Below are 18,534 nucleotides of genomic sequence, written 5' to 3'. Positions count from 1 at the left end.
AGCTAAACACTGCAGACACCTCTCCAAAATTATTAGCTCTTCTTAGACTCCATCCTTTGTCAGGGAGACATGCAAATATTGCCTTGCAAAAGGAAAGCAACATGTCTTAAGGCAAATCATACTGCTTTAGCCAGGTTTTCTGTATGGGAAGGATTAAGAAATCCACAACACTTTCAACTTAGCATTGGGTCTTTAGCTTAAGAATCCCTATGGCTATAATCAAAGAAGCACATGAAGATGTCAGCTTTTTAATGACAGTGTAATGGGGAAGAAAGAAAGGTGAAGTTCATTCTGGTTTTGCTCTTTTAAAACAAGCTTCCATTCCTGCAAGGTTTCAGATAGCAACTTGAAAACATTTTTTCCCTTAAAAGTTTGGAAACTGGGAAACCATAAAGCTCTAAAAAGAAAGAGAAACTCTAGAAAAGAAAACTCTAATTCACATGCTAAATAAGGCAGTCCCATGATTTGAGGATCTGACCAAAGAAACCTAGCAAGGATGTTCTAGTGCTGCAGGAAGAAATGCAGGACGCTGTTCCCTTTAGTAAGTATTACAGGTAATGCATGCTTAGAGGCTTACATCACAGGTTCAAAACAGTTCCAAACATACACTTGAACTTGAGATTTCCTGCTTGTTTTGTTTAAAAAAAAAAAAAGCCCTCACATGTTTTCTACTCAGTAGCGTTCTTCAATTACAACACCACATCTCAGTCAGCAGTTTTATGTTCATCATTACAACAGAGACAAGTTATTACTGCCATTTTGAACTAAATACATCAAGCAAACTGCTTCCAAAAGGCATACACTTTATGACTTGTGGCAGTTATTTCCCTAATATTTGTACATGTACAGGATCTTTCCTCCCCACCCAAAACATAGCTACCAGAACACTGCACATCAGCTACAAGAAAATACAGCCGGATCCCATAAATGAACTAGCGCATGTGGAATCAAATGCTTGTTAGCCTAGACAAATACAGTATGAAAAACCTTGTAGAAAAATGTACAGAACATACACTACAACAAAATAAGCTTGATTATTTAGGGGACACTGTGCTTCAGAACCTCTCTTTGTAAAATTACACAGCAAAAATACATCGGGGAAAACAAAAGTGTTTTAGAATACTTGAGACAAACCCAAGCAATGAGTTGTCTGAGGTGCAATGCTGTGAGAATATGAAGTACAATTGAAATGATGCAACGTTGGTTAAGTGCTTTGTTACAAACACAGTAAAGATTTAACCACAGACTATAGGTTTTTGGTAGACTATCATTCCTGGAAAGTGAACTAAAAAGTAACAGGAGGTTTTCTGCTGTCAGTGGAAAAACTCCAGGCCCACAGAAGCTGATCTACCATTTATCAGTTATGAATTGCCAAATTGAAAATCAAAGAACGGTTGAGGTCGGAAGAGACCTCTGAAGCACAGGTAAAAGTTACAATGGCTTTATGGCTGGGGATTCTCACTTTCCTCTACGTGTAGAGACTGAGAACCCAAGGCAAAAGCCAGAAGCGGGTACTGAAACTTTCATTTATAAGATTAAGATGAGTGCTAAAGTGAGCAATTTTAAGCTGCATCATCAGATTCTCTACCACAATCCAAGCAGGGTGTGGAAAACTAATTTCACATACTCTACAACATTATCTCAAATCAAGGTACATGTCTACTTCCTTTTCAAATAACCACTTCACCCACCAGTACTTTTGCTAATCAAAATACTTTACTGAGGGAAAAAAATCTGTATGTGTCAATAAGTACCTGACATCCTTAAAATATACGATGTAGTTAAATCATTTAATGGATTTATCTTTAAAAATGCAGAAAGAGAGTCTACTGTAAAAGAATACAGAATTCTACCTTTTGCTGACATTGCAAGCGAGAGGATGAATTAATTCTCCCCAACTCCCATGGAATCAGGAAGTATGGAGGGGCAGGGAGACAAGCTTAGGTAAAGGGTGTTCCAGCACATCTATGACAGAATTGGCCACATCACATCTGGCATCCAACATTTAACAGCAAAATCATTATTTGGTTGCATAGATATGCCAAACAAAAAGGGTAAAATTGTTGTTTTTCAAGAGTCTACCACACCTACACACAAAGGTAGTATTTCCTTTTATTTGCTAAATCAGACCCACCTACAGTGCAATTTACAGCAATAAGATACAATCTCTCATAAAGTATTGAGTGTAATTAAAGTGTGTCTGTTATAAAGGTAAACAGAGTGTACTAGGCTAAGCTGTTCCAGATGTCTTTAGTGCAAGATCTGGGACAAGATCAAACCTGCAGCTGCACATTTTCTCAGGGGTTATTCTGAAGCATTAAAAAAAAACAAAAACCTCTTGGTCTTAGAGTCTAGCAAAACTTGTGCAAGTAGAATAAATGCCATGCACAGCTGATGTTGAGAGATTTCAAAACGCAAGTTACATATTTCTGTTTTTAAAGGTACCCACTCCAGAGTAAAATGTTAACCATTCAGTATCAAAGAGGGTTAGGACCTAGCCTGCCAAGTTATCTCTGTGTCACCAGAAGTTACAGCAACATGAACCTGTTCTACTGCCTAAGCAAGTTTCTTGCTGAAACACACCTACAAGTGATTCAGACAAGGTGTGGAAAGCCAGTTTTATATGTTCCACAAAAACGCACTATTGTATTTTTCCACTCAAGCACATTTTGCATGCATAAAAGGGAAAGAAAGCAAAATTTCATGAACTGAGTACATACAAAGTACTAGCATTAGAAGTTTTAAAGTAATTTATGGCATATTGAAGTGCAAGGATCATATAAATTTACAGGTTTACTGTTAGTGTAATACTAAATTAGTCGAAGAGTAGAATACAGAAGTTGTAGAAACAATCAATCACTTCATTATCCACTAAACAACTAATTAAGCTCATTTGGAAGAATGACATGACAAATACAGCTGATGTTTTATGTAAGCATAGTTTTGAAGAATTCAACTAATTTCGAGAAAAACAACCAAGAAAAGGTTAATATTTTAATTCACATCTTAGCAGAGAACCTGTAGATAAAAACATGACACCTACATTTTGAAAGTTTGATCAGTACTGCATTTATCATGTTTATCTTACTATTTATTTATATATATTTAAGTCTTGCGTAAGAGACACTCGGGATAAAAGGAGGCCTACCAACATAATCAGAAGCCAAAACTTCCAAGAACCAGAGCATGAGCTCAAATAATCTGGTGCTGTGCGTAACTTTCAGAATCACAGGGCTCCCAATTCAAATGCTTCAGGTCTCTTTTTGGTTAGCTTTAAACACAAAACTTGCTAGTGATTTCACAGTGAAAGACAAAACGAAAGTATATTTCTTTTACAGGACAGTTGAATCTTGCCCCCAGATTCCCCCTGCATTGCCCCTGTTGCAAAGAGCAGTGCCTCACCTGTTGAAGAACCCGGTCCAGAGGCTCTGCTTTGCCCAGTCCCTCTGGTGTTAAACCACTCACTTCACGACATTGATCACTTAACTCCAAATTGTCTGCTTTCACCAGGGATTTGTGCAGTGTCCCTACCTAAAAACATTGAAGAGACGATGGACAGAAGTGAGGAGCAATCAAACAAGCTCTGTTTAACAACACGTTTACAATGCAGAAAAATCAGAAAGGTGCAGTATCACTGCCCCAATGACTATCACGATGAGCAAGAAAAGGCATTTTTTGGTAAAGGTTTCAGAAATGGAGACCCTTGGCCTAGGTTTCCTTCCCTCCCACCCAGGAGAGCCGTGCTCTCTGCTGAGGGCCACAGGAGCAGCTTCAGGCCTCGCCGCTTGGGCTTGGAGCTGAGTTTTGGGGGAATTTTTCGTTGTAAAGGGAAGACCACCAAAAGTTAAGGCGCTTTCCCTAATCTGTTCACGAAATTGATAGCCACATTTGTTTTATTACAGCCCTTCATCTTTGAGGGATTATTATTCACAAGAGGGCTTTGGGAGGGAGGTTAAAAAAAAAAAGAAAAACACTTTTTTCAGATTAGCCTCAAAGTCGGAGGAATTTAAGATTCTCTGAAAAGTTATCCAAACAGGGGGCTATTTTTCTGTATAAAAGAAGAATGAAAGTGCCCAGCGGGTGCCGTGACGCGGCTGAGGAGGGGTGCCCAGCCCCAGTCTGCCCCGGGCACCTCCAGGAGCCCCGAGGAGCCCTCAGGTTTGGGGCCACCGATGGTCCAAGGGGGCCGGGGAGGTGAAGGGGGTGGGAAGAGGCCTGGCTTTCTTTCAAAGTTGATTCTTCCCTTCAAACGGAAGGAAAATAACTTAAAAAAAAAAAAAAAAAAAAAGGCTGCGCCCGGGGAACGCGCCCTCGGACCGGGTGTCGAAGCCATACCTTCTTGCCGGGGAGATCCACAACTTGCCACACCAAGAGAATTAGTTCCCTCTCATCCGAACCCAGTTTAGCCCCATATGCACCAGCTGTTGCCCCAAACAACACCACCAAAGAGTCACTGCGCGAAGCCGTCATGACCACAGGGGGGAAACAACTACAATCAAAAGCAGAGGTCAAAAAAAAAGAGGAAAAAAAAAGAAAAAAAGACACACAAACAGACAAAAAAAAAAAAAAGGAACAAAAAAAATCCCGCAAAGGTTCACCCCCTACCTCCAAGTGATCAAAGGGGAAAGGAGAGAACGAGGAGTCAAAATATTAAAAGGAGAAGAAAGAGCAACTTAGGAGGTAGGGTTTCTGAGACAAAAAAAAATAAAATAAAATGGAGAAAACTTGCATCTCTACCTGTTCCCGGTGATCTCCTTCTTCCCGGGGCTGATTGGGAGGTAAAATTAGCAAGCTGTGGGGTTCTTTCCCTCTGACATCATGGCAGAAGCCCAGCCTGAGCTTGGCCTTTTTTTTTTTTTTTCTTTTTTTTTTTTTTTCCTCCCCTTCCCCTTCTCTCCTGAGTTACCTGCCCTTGGTGCAGCTCATGTGACTCTAGTCAATCTCCCGGAGGGACGAGGCCATTGGGTCTCTGGGAAAGGTGTAGGAGGGACGGAGGGAGCCTCAACGCCTGGCTGATCCGGCCTGATTGGTTTTTGAGGGAGATGAGAGGCAAACTCCCTTTCTCTCCCTTTCTCCAACCCGCAGGAAGTGTCCCTCTACCTGCTTTCGGTTCGGCGGGGGTGCTGGGGGCTTTAACCGGTCCCCTGCCCGCACCGGCTTTTTGGGTTTGGGTTTTTTTTTTGCTTTTTAAATCTGAAGAGTGTGCACGTGCGGTTAGGAAAACAGAGCCTTGGCTCTGAAAGGTACAAAACGAAAGCCTTCACCTGCTCCGAATTAATGGCATCTGCCGAGGTCGCCGTGCACGGACCGAGCCGGCGGTGCCAGAGCTCACCTGTAAGAGGAGGGCGGTGTAACCTGCGGGATAGCTTGTAGTTTTAGGCCCTGTTCTCCACGAGGTTTCAAAGGTGAAATAACTTGTGAAATGACTTTCGGTTTTGAGAAAGAGTGTATCTAGGACGTTTTCCAAAGCAGACGTGAAGCCCTGCATTTTCTGTCCTGTACGTACTCAGTAAGGAACTGTCGCCCCGGCATTAACTACCGTGCAGATGAGCAGTTTTTCTCTGTACCTCCTCCCTTTTCTGTCTCACAGGTGAGACCGCACTGGTAAAATGCCGTCTGGTTTATAAAAACCCTCCTCTAAGTGTTTCTGCTGGATGGCAGCAGTAGGGAAATCTGTAACATTGTGGCTCCAGACATCTTTAGAGGCGCTGTCAAACTCAAATCTGTTTTCAAGCAGAAGTAACAATAAAAAAGCTAAAAACATGCTTTGAACACCGTACTATTTTTTCCTGTTATCACAATTAATAAGTTACTCCTGATTTTTAAAGGGCAAATGTTGCAAAGTAGATCGATCATACATATATTTATTTTATTAGATCTTAAACTTGTAATTCAATATCAGTGCTGAGTTAAAATACAGTTTTCACTGACCGAAAAAGGGTGCTGCTATTTAGCTGCTGATGCCTACCTTGGGGAAACTGTAGAGGTGGACATTTAACTGTGAATATCTGAAGGGTTTAAACATTAACATCCCATTTTCTTTTCTTCTTTTAACATGCTAATTTTTTTAATTGGTTAATTTTTTTATGCTCTTTTAAAAGTCTTATGAAGTTATTAAGGACCTAGTTCAGCAAACACCAATTCACATGCTAACAGCATCACCAAAACTATTTCTGTTTATTTCAATGAAAGTAACCTACAGTTCAAGGATGCTATCTCATAGGAATAATCTTAGAGTTCACAGATTGCAAGTATTTACCGGGCAGGGACTGCAGAGAAGTCACACTACACAGGTGTGTAGCTCACTGAACGTTACAAGATAGCTGTTACATGCCTTTCAGCTGTCATCTCTGCTGCTCACGTGTGCAGCTGCCCGAGAAGTAGTCCTGAAGATACATCATTGTTATAGAAAGGGCAAATTCCCAAACACTTGGAGATGACAGCTTTAATCTGTAACACATATATATTTACATATTCAAAATGTTTTCAGCAGTATATTTTCTGGCACTGCTGAATTTACATGACAGCTATATTTTCCTCTATCAATACATATTTAGAAGGCCTTGGTAGAATAAGAGCCCATTTATATTTCTTTTGGTTGGATGGAGAGGTAACGAAGTGGCTTCACAGCCTCTTAATTGTGTATGGGATGATTCTTACCACTTATAGTAATACGAATTATAAAAATATATGGACTTCAAGTGTGAGAAAAAATGTTTCTCTTATCCCAACCTATTCCTCCCCTCCCAAATCCATGTATATCACAGGGGCTGGGGGGAGGTAGTATCTGAACAGATGAATGCAAACACAATTTTTTTCTGTAGCTACATTCACAGAAAAAAAGGACCCTTCTGCCACAATATAGCTGCCTTCATGAGGGTGCCATTTCATAGACCTAATATGTACCTATTACATATAAAATTCTGATTATAATTATCAGATTTGTATAAGGGACCGTACACTTGATATATTCTTGGCCAGCTTGACAGATATGCTCACAGGCCTTTGTGAACTGTCACAAAGAATGCCAATACCCCTGCACCTGTCTCTTAGGATCTAATATGAAAGAATGAAGTATTACAATTTACTTATAACAACATGCCAAGTTAATGAAATCCTACTCATGTCAATGCCAAAGACCCTTGACACATTTTCAGGTTTTGTAATTGTTTTCCTATTCCCCTTCTACCCACAAACGTTCATCTCTCTGCATGCAATCCTTAATTACACCAGTCCCTGCAATGTTATGGATTTAAAAAATGCAAAGGAATGACATCGCATGTCTCCAGAGAACAGCAACAGGATCCACTTCCTGAAACACTGTGTGGGATAAGCCCTTGTACACTGAGCACTAGCAAAGTTAATTTGTAACCAAGATCTTGCTGAAATAAAGACTTTATTGCTCACCTTTAGCTTTAATCCTGGCAGTCATGTTTATAGAGGTTCTTGTTTGTTTGTAGGCTCCATACAATAATAATGTCTTGCAAATTTAACTGGATGGAGAGTAGAAGTTCTAAAGACGAACATTAATTGTTATCCAAGTTTAGTATTGTGATTATCTTGTTCGCTTCTTTTTTTAATCAAACAAAACTGGAAAATAAAACTGTCTTGTAGTTAGATCACATGAGAATGCTGAAGAAGCTCATTACATGCATTGTGCTTGAAATGGATAAATCTGTGGTGCCAATTTAATTTTTACTATACATACTCCACAGACCAATAAATCAAGACACCCTAAGATAAAACAAAAACAAAACTCCCTTTTACTACAGTATTATTAAAAACACCATTGACTGAATGTCCTGATCACAGAAGTCCTTTTGAAATAGCCAATAAAAGGAGTGTGAAACATGGGGACACAAGATCCAGAGTGATGTCCTTGCCACATTCAGAGCTACAGCAAAACTTTGATTATCTTTCAGAGAAACTAAAAGATTATTCGCTGTTCCAAACTTGTAGGATACCAAAAATTTGTTTGTCTTCCTTATTGGTACTTTAATCATCAGTTAGAGGGAAGACAATGATCTTGTAAAACAGTTCGAAATACCCTGAGCAACGTGAACTAACTTTGAAGTTGGGTCTAACTTCAAAATTGGCCATGCTGGTGTGTGGAAAGGACAAAATGACCTCCAGCAGTCTCTTCTAGCCAAAATCATTCTGTTTCTGAGAAACAGAGATGCTAAATTAAATAAGTACAGAGCCTTGTTGTTTACCTGCACAATACGGATAGAAGCATTTTTTCTGTATGCCTCAGCCTCTCCAAAATGAATTGGCACAGGAAACAATGTGATCTATAAGTACATGTGAAAAGACACTTAGGTTTCATACCCATTCAGTCCTTGGCTCCTGGATGGGACTATAAGCAACTGTGGCAATGCCTTCTGAAGGAGGAGCTTACTGTAACTACTGAAACATAAATCCATATGTAAAGAATTTTCTGGCATCCTTTCTTTAACAGCAAATGAGTGGGAAAGGGCATGGGAACAACTGCTTAGCAGTGTTCTTTGATTGCTGTCCAGATGTTTTCAGAGATCTGATTTTTCGGTCTCCAAGGTAGGTCTTGTCATGATTACAATGCAGTGTAGAGGCCTCAAAATAATTTCCATTGGGATATTCACAAAAGCTTGGCAATATGCAAAGTTGCTTCAGAAAGGTGGTTTCCGATGGATTGTTGCCCTGCAGATACTAGTCCCACCAAGCCCTACGGAAAGCATTCACTCAGAATCCTGCACCAGCTGGAATTCCAATTCTACTGACTCAAAGGTAAACTAAAACATAAAACTGGTGACTAGGCTAAATAAATAAAAATGAAATTGCTTTCACTATTACATTACATAGCTTCTCTCCTTTATGGGATGGCAATCAATCTGGTGCTTTAATCCTACAAAAGTTTTATACATGCTCAGCTCCCCCTGAATCCCAATGAATAGATGCATGTTGTTTAGTAGAAGTTTTCCAGATAACAGGTATCAGGCTTCTGAAGATAAGACTTTATTTTTCCATGAAATGTATGGACAGATCAAATGTGTATGCACAGTAGTGTCCTTCATTAATATTCTAGATTTACACTAAGGTTAGCAATTTAAGCAAATATGCTGTGAATTTAGATTTTTGGATATCATGCTCTTCTTCAAATAAATCTCTAAACAGTTTTTTGGAATTAGAATCGTTGAAATGCTAGCTGGTGGGCAGCTCTGTAAGTTCTCTTGTCCAACACCGTGGTCAGAGATGGACTACTGCCAACACCAGACTGAGCCTGCCAATGCTTTGTCTTGGTGAGACTTTAAAACCTCCAAGGACAGCGATTCCGAACCTCTCTGGATAACCTGCCCCAAATGATGCACTACATTGCTGATGAGAAACTTTTTCCTAGGAAACTTTTTCCTAGTGGCCAATCTGATCTCTCTGCTAAGCTTTCAAATAATTCACTGAAACTAGTTGAGACAGGATCTTTAAGCTGTGGTAAACTAGACAAGCCATGTGATATGATTTCTGTTACCTAATGAGATGAATATGCAAGTACTTCCTGAACCTTTCAATCTACCTTGCCTGTGACTGAAAATTCACTTTCTGTAGAGCTTTATTGCCCCTAAAATCTGCCAAATAAATTCCCATTGCAATTGGTAACATTTTTGATAGTCTCAGGTACAATATGCAAATGGAAATTCAACAGGAAATATTTCTGTGGCAGTTCTTTAGCAAATTGATGGTTGGTCTTAGATTAAAACATACTGATAATCCGTTCTCTCTTTGTCCACTGAAAGTATATAGCATTTTACAAGCCTGTCAGTGTGACAACGTAACTAACAGTAAAAAAAAAACCTGCTTTATAATGATTAAATTTAGTATAATGAGTCATTTGTTACTTCAGCTATAATGCCAAGAAATACACTACTACCTTCTTTGCTACCACCACATTTTAGTGAAAAGAGTAAGTACATACACTGATAACTCATTGTAATGGCTAAAAGCCATAAAATTTGTTTTCATTCGCTACTGTGTAAATACAATGCAACAGAATCATCCTATTATCTTTATAAACAATAAAATATTTAACAACTTCACGTGTATGAAGTTAAACAGGACAAACTTTATATCCTGTTGCAAAAAGATCAAGTGGTTAGCTCCTCTTAACAGAAAATGAGAATGACCAGATGTCTCCATTAAACATTTAGCATGGGGGTATTTTATGCTTTATTTTTCATGGATCAGCTCAGAGACTTCCAGCCATAGGAAAAGCAAGACAGGAAATCCAGTAGCCCTCTAACTTTTACAAGAAATTTTTCATAGTCACTCCTTCAATGAATTGATGTTCCACCCACCATATGCCTTATGTAAATACATTCACACTGTAGGTCTAGAAAGTTCTCAGAAGTTCATTGAAAAATGAAATCACTGATATTTCAAAGTGAGACAGCTAAAGCCATCTGGAACTTTGTATATCCAACTCTAAGTACCTTGCATGCAAAGGTACATAAAAAAATATTTAGACAACATATGAAATGTAAATGTTACTACCTACATCAAAACTTCTGCATGCTGTACACTACTCTCACATACTGGGAGCTGCTTATCAATTCTGCAAGATAGCAGTGATGAAAGAATTGATCATCAACTGAATACAAAAGACTGTATACTGGAAGTCCAAATTGCTTAATGAAAAACTGACCGAATTACACAACTAACAATGACTTTATGCAAGTTACACTTTCTGAAGCTTTACTGACTGATACCAGCCTTACGAAAGTATCTTGGCAGAGATTAGTAAGGTGTATAGCTTTGGCTTTTTATTCAGATTATACCACAAGAACTCAGTTGACTTAAGAACCCTGATAAAAACGAGGGTGTGTCCCTATAATGTTTCATTCCCATTTGATTTAGCTGCTCTGATACTTGTTTCTTCATTATAATTTAATTAAACTTATTCCACAAAAAGATATGCTAATACACACCTTTTTCTCACCATAGTATAAATAGAAGTAAAATATAAATGCAAAACTTAGGCAAAGCTTAACCAGATGTTGAAGCACTTAAGCTTTAAAAACATTTCATCAATGAATTCTGTATAATAAAATGATGAATGCAATTATGTGCATCCAAAGTAAACATGATAGGAGACCTATCATTCAATAATTTCTTGATCTTTCATCCTCATTATGTTTACTTTATTTCATTCGACTGCACCACCAATTATTACATATTCAGGAAGTGACATTGGGATTTCAGACATGCTCCATGCCTTATTATACCCAACTACAAGGATAGAAAAATTTCCCCAGAGAAATAGGTCTCTGAAACAACTTTTGCATTTTGGTTTTGACTGCCTTTGTGTTGAGCATGGGTGAGCAGATACCTTTGCTCCTTTGGCTTGATCATGGATTTTATATCCTGTAGAATATACAGTGGAAGTAAGATAGTAGTGTCCTTATTGATACATCTGGTTGATATTACAGTAATGTGAATTTCTGAGAAAAAACATTGTGAGTGAAACATATTGCACAGTCAGTAAGTGTATTCAAGCAAAAAGCAACAGTAACAAAAGAGTATGTATGTATATAGACACACATATATGAAGGATAGCTCTAAATAGACTCTTCCCTTCGGCACACTGCAGAAATTTTAAATTTAAGATGACATCTGATGCAATTCAGTCCATTTTATCACTTAATAACCACAGAATTGCTTTATAAACATAGATAATATGTAAGTACAGGACAAGCAGGTGCTATGAGTTCTGCCCTTTCTCTTCCCAATACGTTGGAGTTGTGATAAAGTACTATGACAGAGCTGTTTTATAAGTGCCAATACTACCACACCTCCTTTCCAATGTCTGTTAATGTGGCACACCCTTGTTTGACAGGAAATATCACCTTATGTTCAGTTGTTCTTTGGTTTTCTCGAGTAACTATTTCAATCAGTGTGACATAGTTACCATACATTAAGATTTTGTCCTTTTTACACAGAACTATACTGCGGTGAGGAAAAGGGAAAGAGCCCTAGGACACACACAAGAGAAAGTTGCCTGGCACAACCTGGGAGTGGCTACGCAGTGAGTAGAGTCAATGTGCTGATAATGCTCTGGGTGAAGTAGTAACATTTACTTACCATCATTCAACTTCTGTTTTCTGTGGTCTATTGCTTTGCTTTGTGTGAACAGGGAGGCAGAGGAGACTGACCTCCTCCTTCACTATTTTTTCAGATAGAGTAAATCCTAATATGCACTATAAACAAACATGCCCTCACTGAAGAAGTGGGAATAGTTAGGAGCTGGTTGGTCTGCCATAATATATGACAAACTGTACTCTTAAGCTGTGGGTTTTATAATAAAAGATGTTTGATATAAATACCAATTTCAGGCAGACTTTACTCATCCAGTCTCAGCTCTTCATTCTCAGGCTGCCTTTGGCTTGTTGTCCTCTCTGACCCTTCAGCACTACAATTTGTGAGGCTACACTCTGAATCAGCTTTGAAATATTGATCCTGATTTAGAAAGTCGGATCTGATTCAGTTAAAACCAAACAGAATGCCACAAAACCTCAGTTTTGCAGTATATTCCTTAAGATTAATCCATTCCTTCGTTTTGTTCAGAGATTGATCCCACATACAGTTATCCTGGCAAAAACAGTGACTCATGGGAATAGGAAAACAACACGGATACTGATGTCTTATAGTATCATGAATCCATAGCCTTAAGGCACATCAAGCGTTTTTGTGGCCAGTTGCTACTGAACACCTGCAGCTGTCACTAAAGGTGGCCAGACTGGCTATCACTGTTACAGATGAGTCACAGGTTGGGTAGCATTTTACACCTACTTTGCACAGACATAAATTGGAAGGCTCTGAAGATCAGATCTTCTTGTCTCTTCAGATCTCTGAATTACTTTCTATCTATGCAGGAATCCAAGCCTGAGAATGTATCTACAGTAGGCAAAAGTGTATTTTTGCTGTGTAGATTTCTGTAGAAGGGAACATGGCAAAGAAAATTTTTGCCAGCAACATGCCTCACCTTTAAGATTTAAGCTTATGCTGGTCAGCTCCTGGTAAGAACACACCTTTTCTCCTGGGGAGCAAGGCAAAAAGACTCAATAAAAATGGTGTAGATCTTGTTTAGTACGCAGGGTTCTGCTCCGTACCTCTGTCAGATGAGCCATTCTGTACAGGATGAGATTTTTAGTAAATGATATAGGGCTTTTCCCTTCATTTAACTGTATTTTTGTGATTTATAAATTTAACCTCTTTTTCCTCACAACATATCTTACAAAAATGACTTTAAAAAACATTCCTTTGCATTAGTATTGAAAGTGCAAGACTCGATGCATCTAACCCCTGTGAACCTTCTGGGTGCAGGAAAACAAGGTGGAGCCCACCGCCTACAATCAAAGATTAGCTGCTTTAATCAAAGAGACAGCTTGCATTCTCAGCTTTTGATTTCCACAAAGCCTGTTTGTTTTACTTAAGGCTAGTTTACTACGCCCCTGTTACCATGGAATTGCTAGGGAGCTAAGCCACACCTTTATGAACATACTCAGCACTTCCTGCACAGGGCAGCGTTAAGAGCAGTCTCCTATACACCAAAGAGATAATTGGAAGCAAGAGAGCATAAACAGCTAGATCTTAAGATCTTGGCTGGCTGGCTAAGCCACTGCATGTCGCCTGTGTGCTCTTGTTAAATAGTTCACATAAGGTTTTGGGGAAGTGTTTACCAAGAGATGTATTTTTCAAAAGGAATCCATGCCTATTTTTCAAAAGGAATCCATGCTCATTGATAATATGTCATTGATAATATGTATCCTACCCTTTCATCAGTTCGAATCCAGCTCTTCCATCGGTGGCTGCTTTGTGACTAGAAAAAAATGAATGGTGGGTTCCTCTCAAATCCCTCTGGGCTGATATATATTCTGTATTAGAGTAATGGTAGACTGACTGGCAGTTCCAAACAACAGGATGAGGGTTCATTATATGTAAACAACCCTCCTTCTCTGTCCTTTGAGGCAGCATGCTGTAATTGCTAGATCGCTTACATCCTCCTTTTTCTGGTTCACCTATAATTTAAATATCAAAATATTTGTCAGTCCTGACTGATGCTTAGTATTTACATGAATCTCAGGATTGTTTATTACATAGAATACTAGAGAAACAATTTTTAAACACTTGTTCAGTATGATAAAAATCAAAGCACTGAACTTGCTGCTGAAACTTATGCTGCCTAAAAGTTGCCTAAAGCACACTGAACATTCGTACTAGAAACCTCTTCTTACTGACGAATCAGTTTCACTGATTCTTCCTTTCCCCCTCCTTCTGATTCAGAATATAAAACTATCTTCTTTTTCTTATTATTATATGTATATATTTATATTTATTTATTTTTATTTCCACTCTGTACTGCAAATGGGCTAGCAGTAGAGTTTGTGTGACAGTAAAGAAAAAAATAACACCATATAAAAGACCGGGATGTCAGGTTACCATTATGCTTTTCTTAGAGTTCTTGTGACATGCTACAAATTACAGTAGCTTCTAATGCTTGGGTGGATAGCATGATGATTAATAAGATAGTTACTAGCACAGCAGTAAGGTGGAATAGGTGTGAGTAATTGTATTCTGTGGGAACTTGATCAACATCCTCCAGCTCATGGGCATGAAATTATTTCGTAATCACAACAGCTAAAAGAACTGACAGAAAATCAACAGTATTTTAATGCAAGATTCCTTCAGGATTTCTTAAAACTTAAAATATTTACAGGTGGACAACTACAGAAAATTAAGAGTTGGGGATCAGTTGCTTTGCTATTTTAAGGATGAAACTTGCAGTATACGTTACCATGATACAGGATAAAATGTAATGGGAAAAGATTCATACTTTAACAGTTACAATTATGTTGTGCAGGCCTAAAAGCATACAATGCATCTTGGGATGCATCTTCATTGCCTCAAAGCAACAGCACATATAGTCACAATATACTACTGAGAAGTGGCAAGGGAAGGGATTGTGAGCATATACATACTGGAATGAGACTAGTAGGTGTAAAATATCAGCCAGTTTCATTTATTTGCGCAGTTTATCTGTAGCAGCACAACCAAAGCCCTGTATGCAAACAGCCTTGGCAATTGGGGGTGGAGGTACGTACTCTGCAAAGACTTCATATGAAGCAATACCCTTTTACTGGGATTAGTTGCCTTTCTCGAGACTAGGCTCAAAGGGATTTATAAAACCACTATATACACACAGTCATAGAGCAAATTCTTCATTGTTGTATGGACAATGTGCTGCGTAAGGTAGAAAGTTTTTTGTTGTTGTACTTGTTTTGTTTTTTTTCTCTCAGGTAGAATATAAAACATCCCTTTCTTAGAAGAATTCTATGGGACTGGTAACACACAGATTAAGCAGGCAAGATTAAACAGTCTCAGTTAAATCATATGATCACTAACAAAAAAGTTAAGTGTGTTTCAGGAAAAGGGATAATAGAGTCAACAGTTCTGGAAGTCAGGCCCACAGGTTCCTAGTTCTTGGGCAACAAATATTCATTGCCAAGTGCTGTTATTGAATATCAGATTTGCTTTTCAGTCTTCTTGTCTTTCCACAATGCAATCAAGGCTAGATTACAAACTTGTCACATTTAAACAGTGACCTTTGCTTAGCATTGGGTGTGGTGGTTTACACAATGTATGAGAAATACTGAGGCAAAGGATATGTAGTGAAAAGTTCTCAAACTTATAAAGCCTCAGTTGGTGCCCCCATTTATTTAAGGTGAAACAACTCTTAGAAGGTATCAAGAAAAAGTAGTATGGGGATGAAATATTGAGCAGTTTATTGAGACAAAAAAACAGTAATTTTAAGAGCATGTTTCATATATGCAGGAAAAAAAATCAGAACTTGGGGATGTGTATCTTCTATAGAGCTAAAAGGATAAAAAAAGACATACAAAGCTAGCTAATTTTTGTTTCAAACACTTCAATAGCTTCAACACTGAATTTCAGAAAGACAAAATATAGCAACAGTTCAGTTTTCTAACCTATTTCCTAGATCAAAAAACATTATTTCAAGCAATGTAATGTTAACATTTGGATAACAAGCTTACCAAAATACACAGTCCTGTATTATATACAAATATGTATGTATATCTACGTGCGCATATACATGGAGTCTTTGTTATATATTTGTCTACATTCCTCACCTTTGTGCTCCCTCAGAGTCTGAGGGAGAGGCAGACACTTGATCTGTCTCCTTTTAGCCTTTCTGGCTTCCTAAGATCTTCCTTTAGTTTATATTTCTCTATACTTCCTCTCAAGCATCTGAAAATGCTAAATATAAGCTAAGCATAAGGAAACACGAAGATTAAATGTACAGAGCACAACTTTCCCACACTAGTAATACAAGTATAATTACAAGTATAAATTGAACACATATTTAATACATTGTTTAGGACATATAGTCAGTACTGCCTGTCCCTCCCCTCCAATGAAGGGAAATGACACTTCAAAGAAAAACTGTTTTAATGGGGTGAAATTCACACCTGCTACAATGCTATTATATACTTAATATTTTTACATTTGATTTGAACATGGCTTTTCTACCAGCAGTGCATAGAACCTTATTTATTTATTTAGAATGATTGCCTAGAAGAGAAATACTCCTTCCACGCAAAATGCTTCTTCAGGGTACATTTCCTCCTTTCCTTCCAGCAATACCTTCATCTTTAAGCAGTATCACTCTGAAGTTGTTATTCCTATGCAACAGTTGCTCCTCATGTAGCCCTTAATAATTGCTTTGCTTTTAGGTTGGGCTATTGTCATGTACTCAACACAAAGCTGTTGTGTTCAACTCAACCTTAAATCCTAAAAATAAATAAATAAAAAAATAAAATCAGAACTACTTAATTTACATTAGTGAATTTTAGAATTAAGTAAAACTTTTTTTTTTTTTTTGACATGTTATGACCTATAAAATTCTATGTAGAATGGGTATATACTCTCATTGTTTTTCTTTTTCTCCTGTTACTCCTCCCTGTGTGTGTGTACATGCCCAACACTGCCACAGTCATAGTATGCCTCACTTTGGTATCCTTGCTATAACAAAAGGAGTGACTAGCAGAATTCCATCTGTGAGGACTACTTCTGTTTTTGGACCACTCTACTGACTAACGCCTTCAGATTAGCAAAGTCAACCTTAAATGACTCACTTGACATAAAAACATTCTTGTTTTTATTTGGAAGAAAACTCTGCTCAACAGTTGTGTGCACAGTTTAGCCTTCTGTTTCTCATGCTTCCCTCATCTTAATTCTAGCAATTCTCCTTAACGTCTTGGGAAGATGACAATTGAATACCTCCCAATGATCAGACTTTTCCCCCCAGGTTTATATGGTCTCTGGCTTTGATTTTTTTTTTAAATTTTTTACCTGAAGAAGTGTATCAAAACATGTAGCTGTATCTAAAAAAATATAGGAGGCATGTTCAAACAGTAATAAGTCTCACACTTCATATGCACTACAAAGAAAACAACAGGATAATAGACATACCCAATTTTAAATATAAAATAGGTATGTTTATATACATATAAAATGACATGTGGGAATCAGGTATGAGACTTTCATAATATAGGGGTGATAGACACAAACTTTGAAGAGGCCATGGATATTCTCTTTCCTGTTTTAAACAAGTGTTTTTGTTTATAGCCCACCCAGAATTAGGTCACCTTTGAAAGTGTTCTTAGGCAGTGAATACCCAATACACCCAAGCCAAGAGGACAAATGTACTTCTGCTGCAGTTGCATTGCAGAATAGCTTGTCTCAAGGAGGAAGGAGGCAAAAATGAGAATTTCAACTTCTTAGAAAAAAACTGAGTCTTTTATCTTGAGTTGTAGTTCTGGAAAGAATTTATAGTCTACAGGAACAATCAGTAGTAGCAGTGTTTGTTAATAGAAACACTGCATCACATATGGTAAATGGCAAATGTCCATTTGTTTGCTCAGTTTAATTTTCATCATTAGTACATTAACCCTCACAGCTGAATAACGTGGCATCCTCTGCTTGAATGTGTTCTACTAATGTAGATCAGGGTAGTCAAGCTATGATCCAGAAAGTGAACACAATCCACAACTCAATTCAGTTCTCGTGGGAACTACAGTCTTACGAGGAGCGGCTGAGGGAGCTGGGGTTGTTTAGCCTCGAGAAGAGGAGGCTCAGGGGAGACCTCATCGCTCTCTATAGGTACCTTAAAGGAGGCTGTAGAGAGGTGGGGGTTGGTCTGTTCTCCCACGTGCCTGGAGACAGGACGAGGGGGAATGGGCTAAAGTTGCGCCAGGGGAGGTTTAGGTTGGATATTAGGAAGAACTTCTTTACTGAAAGGGTTGTTAGGCATTGGAATAGGCTGCCCAGGGAGGTGGTTGAGTCACCATCCTTGGAGGTCTTTAAAAGACTTTTAGATGTAGCCCTTAGTGATATGGTTTAGTGGAGGACTTGTTAGTGTTAGGGCAGAGGTTGGACTAGATGATCTTGGAGGTCTCTTCCAACCTAGACAATTCTGTGATTCTGTGATCT

General features: G+C 38.4%; 1 protein-coding gene and 1 long non-coding RNA gene across 10 annotated transcripts in view; both read right to left on the bottom strand.

Moving 5' to 3' along the window:
- Positions 1-5,153, bottom strand: part of ESRP2 (epithelial splicing regulatory protein 2) — a 45,197-nt gene extending 40,044 nt beyond the window's left edge. For 2 of the 6 annotated variants that reach the window (XM_013192434.3, XM_048078636.2), the window contains exons 1-4: positions 4,907-5,148; positions 4,738-4,767; positions 4,336-4,489; positions 3,403-3,531 (exon numbers count right to left, since the gene is read on the bottom strand). In XM_013192434.3, the coding sequence (XP_013047888.2) occupies positions 3,403-3,531; positions 4,336-4,489; positions 4,738-4,767; positions 4,907-4,926 (333 nt within the window). In that variant the 5' untranslated portion in view covers positions 4,927-5,148. Of the gene's footprint in view, positions 1-3,402; positions 3,532-4,335; positions 4,490-4,737; positions 4,768-4,906 lie in introns of all 6 variants that reach the window. The other 4 variants (XM_048078632.2, XM_048078635.2, XM_048078634.2 and 1 more) reach the window with 4 other exon arrangements.
- Positions 5,154-12,044: 6,891 nt separating this feature from the next.
- The window catches only part of LOC106043098 (uncharacterized), a 139,629-nt gene continuing 133,139 nt past the window's right edge, over positions 12,045-18,534 (bottom strand). For all 4 annotated transcript variants that reach the window (XR_010834636.1, XR_010834635.1, XR_010834637.1 and 1 more), the window contains one exon: positions 12,045-16,833. This is a non-coding gene — a long non-coding RNA (uncharacterized lncRNA). The remainder of the gene's footprint in view (positions 16,834-18,534) is intronic.

This window comes from Anser cygnoides, chromosome 12, assembly GCF_040182565.1.
Source record: "Anser cygnoides isolate HZ-2024a breed goose chromosome 12, Taihu_goose_T2T_genome, whole genome shotgun sequence".
Lineage (NCBI taxonomy): Eukaryota > Metazoa > Chordata > Aves > Anseriformes > Anatidae > Anser > Anser cygnoides.
Note: the sequence above shows the minus strand (reverse complement) of the source record. Positions and strands in the feature narration are given on the sequence as shown.